At 42.0% G+C, this 9,203-nt stretch overlaps 2 protein-coding genes across 2 annotated transcripts; both read left to right on the forward strand.

The window, feature by feature from the left end:
* The first annotated feature begins 3,097 nt into the window (after window positions 1-3,097).
* On the forward strand, window positions 3,098-4,577 carry LOC125234891. The gene is made up of 2 exons (XM_048141312.1): window positions 3,098-4,093; window positions 4,557-4,577. The coding sequence occupies exons 1-2, from the start codon at window positions 3,098-3,100 to the stop codon at window positions 4,575-4,577; spliced, it is 1,017 nt and encodes a 338-aa protein (XP_047997269.1).
* Window positions 4,578-4,696: 119 nt separating this feature from the next.
* Window positions 4,697-7,218, forward strand: LOC125234398. Its single transcript, XM_048140624.1, has 2 exons — window positions 4,697-5,956; window positions 6,965-7,218. Exon 1 carries the CDS (start codon window positions 4,703-4,705, stop codon window positions 5,897-5,899), a length of 1,197 nt encoding a protein of 398 aa, XP_047996581.1. The 5' UTR covers window positions 4,697-4,702; the 3' UTR covers window positions 5,900-5,956; window positions 6,965-7,218.
* Window positions 7,219-9,203: the final 1,985 nt, after the last annotated feature.

Below are 9,203 nucleotides of genomic sequence, written 5' to 3' on the forward strand. Positions count from 1 at the left end.
AAATAAAAGAACTCATTAATTAAATTAATTTTAAAGTGAAAGTATTAAAGTTTCAAATAAGAGTCCTCATAAATTAAATTAAATTTTAATCTTTTGTTACTTTTAACTATTGAGTGTTGTTTTCCATAATAAGAATAGATTAATAAAAAATAAACAATTCCTCATTTCTAGTAGCATTCTAAAATAATTAAAGAAAATGTCAGAAACCTATCCTTGTGAAGGATAATTAAATAGACTTTTCCCAATAAGAGTTTTAATAAAAGATACTAGTTTATAGTATATATTTCTGTACCTTCCAGGACAAGATGGACGAGATTCTCTTAATCAGACTTCGAATCACCAGTGAAAAAATTGGTGCTGAATTGGAAACAATACCCAGTACGGTTCGGTCAGAAAACATAGGACAGGCTCAGGTCGTCTATAACAGACTGCAAGCTGCAGTGAATAGGCTCAACGCTAATTTATCAGAATACTTTCGTTTAGCTACAACTCCTGCATCAGATGAAATTTTCTTGATTAGTGGCCAGCAGCTTTTAGCAGAAGAGACTTTAGCAGAACTCAAGGCGAAGATCGACCAAGTCACCGTATCCCGTGAGACCCAGGAAAAGCCGCCTGAAGTGAATTCCTCTTGTCGACTACCGAAACTCCAACTACAGGTTTATAACGGGGATGTGCTTTCCTGGTGCGAATTTTGGGATAGTTTTAGCAGCAATATCGACTCAAGAAACTTACCTGATGTAGACAAGCTGTCTTATCTTAAAACTTCAGTGACGGGTGATGCTAAGAAAGCTATTGATGGCCTGCCTACCACTAACGGAAACTATAAGATAGCGGTCACTCTACTAAAGGAACGTTTTGGCAAGAAAGCTCATCTGATTGATGCCCACTATGCTACATTATACAAAATCGAAGCGGCAAAAAGCAGCGCAGAAGATTGTAGAAGAACTTTCAACGAGGTGGAGCGCAATCTTAAAATCCTAGAGTCTCTTGGCGAAAACACCAACCACAACCATCTTCGTTTCATGATTTTGGAGAAATTTCCTTCGGATTTAATATACGAAATAAAGTTGAAAATTCAGAATGAGTCCACACAAGAACTCCGGGAACAATTGAATAAAATTATCACTGCAAAGGAAGATGCAGAGAGAATTGCTGGAAGGAAACGATCACATGAGGTAGATGACAGCACTGTCGGTACCCTGCATGTGAACGCAAAGCGTGCGAAGAGAATGCATCATTTCCAACAGGGAAATAATACCTCAAATACTCAACATTATCAAGGAAGTACTAATAGAAAAGGACTAAATAGAAAAGGAAAATTTCAAAGGGCCAATGAACCCAAAAAAGGAAGCAAACCGAGCGTATCTAATGTTGCAACATCTGCTAACAGATCTGCAACTGTTAACCCAAAGGAAAAAGGGAAAATCTTAGGTTGTATATTCTGCAACGGCAAACACCGCAATTATACGTGCCAGGACGCTTCTACTTTAGAGGAAAGAAAGAAGCGGTTGACCGGAAGATGCTTTATATGCTTTAGGAAGAATCATCTTGTAAAGGACTGTAAGGAAAACTGGACTTGTAGACTTTGCCCAGGAAAGGAAAGGCACAACATGGCCTTATGCCCTTCAAATTTTCCAAAGGATCCCAAAACAAAGAAACAGTCTTGACTATTTCAGAAAGAGGAATCACCACTCTACAGACAGCTGTTGTTTATGCTAACCCCTTAGGTGATAAGAATAATGTATTGTGTAAATACCGTTTAATTTTAGACCCAGGGTCTCAACGTTCTTATGTCACATTTCAAGCGGCCAAGGAGTTGAAGCTTCCAGTCGAAGAAGAAAGTCTCTTGACAATTTTCACCTTCGGTGAAGATCCTCCGAAGGAAATACATAGTCCTATAGTGATTCTACAGTTAGTAACTAGAACAAATAAGAAGATAGTTATACAAGCTAACTGTGTCCAACGCATTTCAAGAGGATTCATCCCAAATGTCAAGTTACGGGGCGTACCCGAGTCTTATGTACTGGCGGATGATGGTTCTGTAAGCGGACAGGTGCAGATTCTAATCGGAAACGACTACTACTTTAACATTATTTATGAAACTAAGATACAACTAGATAGTAACTTGTTTCTAGTGGATTCTGCCCTTGGATGGATAGTCAGTGGCAAGACGGAACCACAGCTTGAAGAGGAATCATATGTAGTGACTTATGCTCAAACTTGTATTGAAACGAAGCTTCATCAACCAGATTCACCTCTTTGTGATGGAGACATTAAAAACCTTTGGGAATTGGAATGTATAGGAATTTGTGATTCACCTAAAGCAACAAGAGAAGAAGAAGCTATTAAAAATTTTAATGAAACTACAGTAAAAATTAACAATAGATACACGGTAAGCTGGCCATGGATAACTTATCCGCCTGACTTACCTAATAACTTTGGAATCGCCTTTGGGCGTCTGTCAAGTTTACTGAAGCGCATGGACCAAGAAACCTTAATGTCATACGACGATACATTTAAACAACAATTAGCTAAGGGTATAATAGAAGTCGTACCCACATCAGGAACGTCAACTGGTAACGCTATTCACTACCTACCCTTCCATGGAGTACGTCATCGAGGAAAACCTATGCGAATCGTGTATGATGCTAGTTCCAAGAGTAACAAGAACACCAAGAGTCTGAACGAGTGCTTATACAGAGGACCACTCATGCTTGAAGACCTTACAGGGTTACTCATCAAATTCAGGACACATCACATAGGATTGACGTCCGACATAGAAAAGGCGTTTTTACAGATGGCATTACACGAGAAGGATCGTGACGTTACCAGATTCTTATGGCTTAAAGATACCTCTAAACCAGTATCTCAGGATAACCTACTTTACCTAAGATTCTGCAGAGTTCCATTCGGCGTGATATCTTCACCGTTTCTACTGAATGCGACTATTAAAGAACATTTAAATAATGCAGAAGATCAGCATGTCAGGCAGAAAGCGAATGACATATACGTAGACAACTTTGTTTCAGGCTGTAGTACTACAGCTGAAGCAATAGAGCTTTACAAAAGTTTAAAAGGATCTTTTCAAGATATTTCAATGTCACTCAGGGATTGGAGTTCTAACTCCGAAGAATTCATGAAGATGGTCCCTGATACATGTAAAGAAAACAAGATAAAAGTACTTGGCTTAGAGTGGGACATAAAAAAGGACACCCTCCAGCTGAAGCCCAACCTCCAAGAGGAAGCAGTCACAAAAAGAGGAATACTGAAGACTATCGCATCAATTTATGACCCGTGCGGTTACGCGGCACCTCATACATTATCAGCTAAACTTTTTCTGCAAGGACTTTGGAAGGCCGGAGTATCTTGGGACTCACCATTATCAAGCGAGCTAACAGAAGAGTGGAACATCATCCGACAGAACCTAGAAGTCATAGGAAAGGTATCGGTGGATAGATGTTACATGAAGACACCAACGGAAGCGAATTACCAACTGCACTGCTTCACAGATGCTTCACTACAAGCCTACGCAGCATCGGTGTTTCTAGTCTGTGGCTCGAAGAAAAGCTTTATCATGGGTAAATCCCGTCTGATACCAACCAAGGATCAAGATAACCTCAAGATACCCCGTCTAGAACTTCTGGGAGTACTGATAGGCTGTAGACTGATGAAGTTCGTCCTTAAGTTTCTGCAACAGAAAATAGTAAGACAAGTCTTATGGACCGATAGTCAGATTGTCATCGAATGGTGTAAGTCTAACAAACTACTTCCTCCCTTCGTTGCCAGACGAGTAGAAGAAATCAAGACAAACAAAGACCTGGAGATAAGATATCTACCATCAAGCTTGAACCCAGCAGATGTAGGCACAAGACCCCTTCGTGCAGAGGAGGATAAGGAGAAATGGCTGAATGGTCCGCAGTTTATAACAGAAGATCCACAGAAATGGCCAACCACATCCGGCAGTGAGCCAACCAGTTCTCTTCTGACAGGGGAGGGTCTTGGGTTCCAAGAAGACATAGAGATGGTCGATAAAGAAGATCCAGTTGTTAATGTCAACCCGATGAAAACGGAGGAAATTATAACACCAAATGAAGTGATAGGAAATAATCAGTCAACAGACGACAAGCTTCATAAATTAAAAGAAATTCAAGCTAAATATTTTCCTCTAGAGGTAGAAGGAAAAGAAACCAATCTAAGTCGAAACTTAGGAGTATTCAAGGACATTGATGACCTATTGAGATGCAAAGGTCGTATGAAAAACGCAAACTGGTCGTTCGACAAACGATACCCTATACTCATACCAAAAGAGTCAGATTTCACGAAGGAAATTATAATGAAAACTCATCAAGAGAACAAACATGTAGGTGTCAGCCACACGCTTGATAAAATAAGAGAAATGTATTGGATTCCTCAAGGAAGAAGTAAAGTCCAACGGATATTAAAGGGATGCCCTGAATGTATGAAACATGATGGAGGACCTTATAGACTACCAGAAACCCCTGCTCTTCCTAAAGAGAGAGTCAATTACAGCTCTCCTTTTACGTACGTTGGAACAGACTACCTGGGACCACTTCTAGTTAACAACGGGAATGGCAGTTGTAAAAGATGGATTAGCCTTTATACATGTTTAGCGGTAAGAGCCATTCACCTGGAAGTGGTAAAGGATCTAACAGCGGAAGAAGGTCTTCGGGCCTTAAAAAGGATGATATCAGCGAGAGGCGTGCCTACCTTAATTACATCTGACAACGCAGCTCATTACAAGTTACTTTCTGAAATTCTTCAAGACCCATATTGCATAGAAAAGGAGATTAAATGGAAATTCATACCGCAATTAGCCCCATGGCATGGAGGATTTTACGAAAGGTTGATTGGCTTAACCAAGAATTGTATGAAGAAAACCTTACAAAAACACTTATTGAATGACAGCCAGCTGGCAACAACAGTTAAGGAAATAGAAGCAGTACTTAACACAAGACCTTTAACCTACGTGGATTCAGAACCTGACCACGTATTAAAACCCTCAGACTTTCTTACCATGGGAAAATGTATCGTAATGGAAACGTCGAGCATGGATCCTATTACGTCACATGGGACAGTAACCAAAGACAATCTAATTAAAGGTTGGAAGAAAGCGCTCATCATTCTACGAGAATTCAAAGAGATGTTTGAGAACAGGTATCTCCTAAATTTGAGAGAAAGATACTCCCATCATCCTAAGGAGCCTAGAGTGACTTCAAAATTAACGCCAAAAATAGGTCAGATAGTGCAAATAAAAGGCGACACGAAGAATAGGATCAATTGGAAAGTTGGGAAAATAGTATCTTTAAAGGAAGGCGCCGATGGTTTATGTAGAGTAGCCACGGTCCAAGTAGGAGATACAATATATACAAGATCTATCGCGCATCTCTACCCGTTAGAGATCGAAGATGGAGAGGAACAGTGTAAACAAACGTCACATGAAGAAAGCGTAGAAGAATCTGTACAGGTTCCTGACGTCCCACATCCAACAAGAAGGGACGACGTGATGAAAGAATCCACTAACGACGTTCTTAAGACTTCTGAGCAGAAATCTTATCAATTAACAGAATTAAACGAGTCAGAAGAAATACCGTCTGATTCAGTCTTATTAGAGCCTGCATCTAGTCAGTTACACGAGCCTGAGCCTAAGTCCATACCCGAACCAGACCCACTCGCAGTCAAAGACATGACGTTCTGCGAGAACACTGATCCTGAAACGCACCACCTAGAGAACATCGCGTCGGCTGAACATCACGACGAGTCCAGACCTAAGAGAGCAGCGGCGCTTCGTGCTCTTGAGAAGATTAAGGAGTGGACCAGCAACTTAGTCGCAGTTTTGCTGCCTGTAGTGGGGAGTGTCGCGACCAACGCGAAACTATAGAGCCCCAAGAATATTCCCCTGCGGCAACACTGGCGGCGCCCTCTGGGTGGAGCCATAGTAAGTATCTCAAAGTTGTCAAACTACGTGCCACGTAGACATTCCACGAGGCGCGAGAAACGCGCCAGTACTTAAAAGTGTAACACACAGTGAAGTGATCCACGTGCTATCCAGATATTGCAGAGACGACTAAAGCTAAGTATTTATTTATACTTGGTGGCTCACAGTGGTGTAATGGTATCTCTTACAATTGTTTCCATATCTAACTAAAGGCTATTACCTCGATTATCTTAGTAACAGACAAGGCGCACTAAAGGTGCCACTAGGTGCCGAGTTGTTTATCTAAATAGTAAGTATGGTACTCAATCCTGGAAGACTAGTTCTCCAGAGGCGCAAGCAGACAAGGCACGCTAAAGGTGCCGGTAAGTGACAGGTAGACACACTTAGAATAAGCATGCATGCTCAATCATGGTGAGACCGCGGCGTGCTCGGCTCAGCCCGGGGGTCGAGGTCGCCGGGGGTCGAGGGGCACGTCGGCGGCGTACCTGGCTCAGCCCGGGGGTCGAGGTCGCCGGGGGTCGAGAGGTACGTCGACGGCTCACTGTTCTCAATCCTGGTAAGACTAGATCGCCAGAGGGTGAGGTGCAAGTCCACGGCGTGCTCGGCTCAGCCCGGGGGTCGAGGTCGCCGGGGGTCGAGGGGCACGTCGGCGGCGTACCTGGCTCAGCCCGGGGGTCGAGGTCGCCGGGGGTCGAGAGGTACGCCGACGGCCCTCACTGTTATCAATCCTGGAAGACGAGTTCTCCAGAAGAGTCGGTATGATAGGTACGAGGGTGTTGACAGTTCAGCACGTCCTCACACCCGCCGAGCTCCAGACAGACGTGCCGTAGTGTGGCGGTACGTCTCGACTATCCACTTGGGCGTGTAGGCGTCCGAGGAAGATGTATTTGGTGTACCCTGTCTGGTTGAATAAGATCAATCCTTAGTATGAGTAGTATGACGATGATGTATGTTCTAAGGGACGGTTGTTAGGAGAATACCATATTCATGAGCACTTAAAACCCACAGATCACGGAGTGACAATCAGCCGCCGTAACATAAAAGCAAGCGAAGCAGATCAGAGGCTCACCTGGCCCCGAGAAGGCTGGGACAGCGTGAGCGTGGATGAGGAATCATCTATAGAAATGTCAGGTATGTATACCATGCATTCTGTTTGGTGGTCAGTATATATATTGACCACACACACACAAATAAGTTGCCATCCTTCTCCTTTACGGACTCGTAAATGTACCGTAGGCGGCTAGGAGAGGGGTGGCGACAAATATAGTCAGTAGTTTTTTAAGAATATTGTACGCTCGAAATGGGCAACTGTTGATACCGAATTTCCTGTATATCATACCATCTTATGTACACAGTTAACAATGAATAAATTTTACTTTACTTTACTTTACTATGACGAAACAACTGAAAGAGACGAATTTTTTATTGAGACAACTGAAGACATGCTTACTGGATTTGACACATGCTATTAAAAGGAAGACTAATGAAATTATATTTTATAACTTAGGACGAAGAAAAAAAAAAAAAAAAAATGTGGGGCGTTTGGAAATTTGTACTCTACGGACCATAGATATAGATATAACCTCGTACTCTATCGCGTTCGCCGGAGGTTGAGCATTTCTTAACGAGACTCGTTTGTAGCCAAAACTCTTAAGGCGTCACGCCTCTTTTATGACAACCAATAAGGGTCGTGCAGTAAGTATATAACGTCAGTATTGTTTTAGGGTTTTGACTGCACGGGAAGCATGGTCGCGCGATAAATGATAAAACATCTGGCCGTCATTATCGCACTTACTAATAGTGCGATAGGGACGGCCTGATATTTTATCGTCTATCGCGCGACCATGCTTCCCGTGCTGAATCTCTCAAACACGTGTTTGTTGACCAAACATCGTTGTCAGTTTATCAGTTTCATTTTAAACGTCCTCCTGCCAACAACGCTTTCCCCAAGTGACTAATACCAACCAATTTGTTAATTTTAAATTAATTTAAAATTAGCCAGCATGCCAGCAAATTTGAGTGAGTTGGAGAGGAGCAAAATAATACGAGGGCGGGATGATATGTAACTAGCCTTAGCCATTTAAAAAGTTAGAATTAAAAAAAAAACTGCCTCATTTTTATTACCGTGTCTCTGGCTATCTGTGTTCGAAATTTGAATTTGTTGGCGCGGATATTTTATTATTTTTCTATTATTTGAAAATTTATTGTGTCGCTTGTTTTTAACATGGACAAAAATGAACAAAGAGTTGTGATAAAGTTTCTTTATATGAAGGGTATGAAGGGGATGGATATACATGAAGAGTTAAAGAATGTTTTGGGTGAATGTGCACTTTCTTACGCCACCGTAAAAAACTGGGTGGCTGAATTTAAACGCGGTCGTACAAGTGTCGAAGACGAAGCCCGCCCTGGACGGCCGAAAACCGTTACGAGTCCGGAAATGGTCTCCAAAGTACATGACTTGGTTTTGGCCGATCGGCGATTAAAGCTATCTGAAATAGCTGACACTACAGGTATGTCAAAAGAACGGGTACATCATATCCTGAGTGAAAAATTAAACATGAAAAAGTTATCCGCCCGTTGGGTGCCGCGATTGCTTACACACGATCAAAAAAGAATTCGGGTGCAAAATTCGAAGGAATGTTTGAGTCGTTTTCAAGGGAATAAAGCAGATTTTTTGCGTCGATTTGTTACAACCGATGAAACGTGGGTTCACCACTACACGCCAGAATCAAAAATTCAATCAAAACAGTGGACAGAATCTGGGTGTTCAGCTCCTAAAAAGGCTATGTCTGTAAAGTCAGCTGGAAAAGTGATGGCTTCCGTCTTTTGGGATGCAAATGGAATTTTAATGATAGATTACCTTCCCAAAGGTCAAACTATAAATGGAGAATACTACGCAAATCTTTTAGATAAGCTTCATGAAAGTATTCAGCAAAAACGACCAGGCTTATCCAAGAAAAAAATAATTTTTCATCAAGACAACGCCAGGGTTCACACATGTGTTAAAGCTATGGCAAAAATCAACGAACTCAAGTACGATTTGTTGCCCCATCCGCCTTATTCGCCTGATCTCGCACCGTCAGACTTTCACCTATTCCCTAAGCTCAAAACTTTTTTGGGTGGACAGAAGTTTGCCTCCAATGATGACGTCATAGCCGCTGTAGAGGAGTATTTTGCAGGCCTCGAAAGAAGTCATTTTAAGGAGGGCATTGCAGCTTTAGAACGAAGATGGAATAAGTGCATTGAG

This window comes from Leguminivora glycinivorella, chromosome 16 (genome assembly GCF_023078275.1).
Source record: "Leguminivora glycinivorella isolate SPB_JAAS2020 chromosome 16, LegGlyc_1.1, whole genome shotgun sequence".
In the NCBI taxonomy this organism is placed as follows: domain Eukaryota; kingdom Metazoa; phylum Arthropoda; class Insecta; order Lepidoptera; family Tortricidae; genus Leguminivora; species Leguminivora glycinivorella.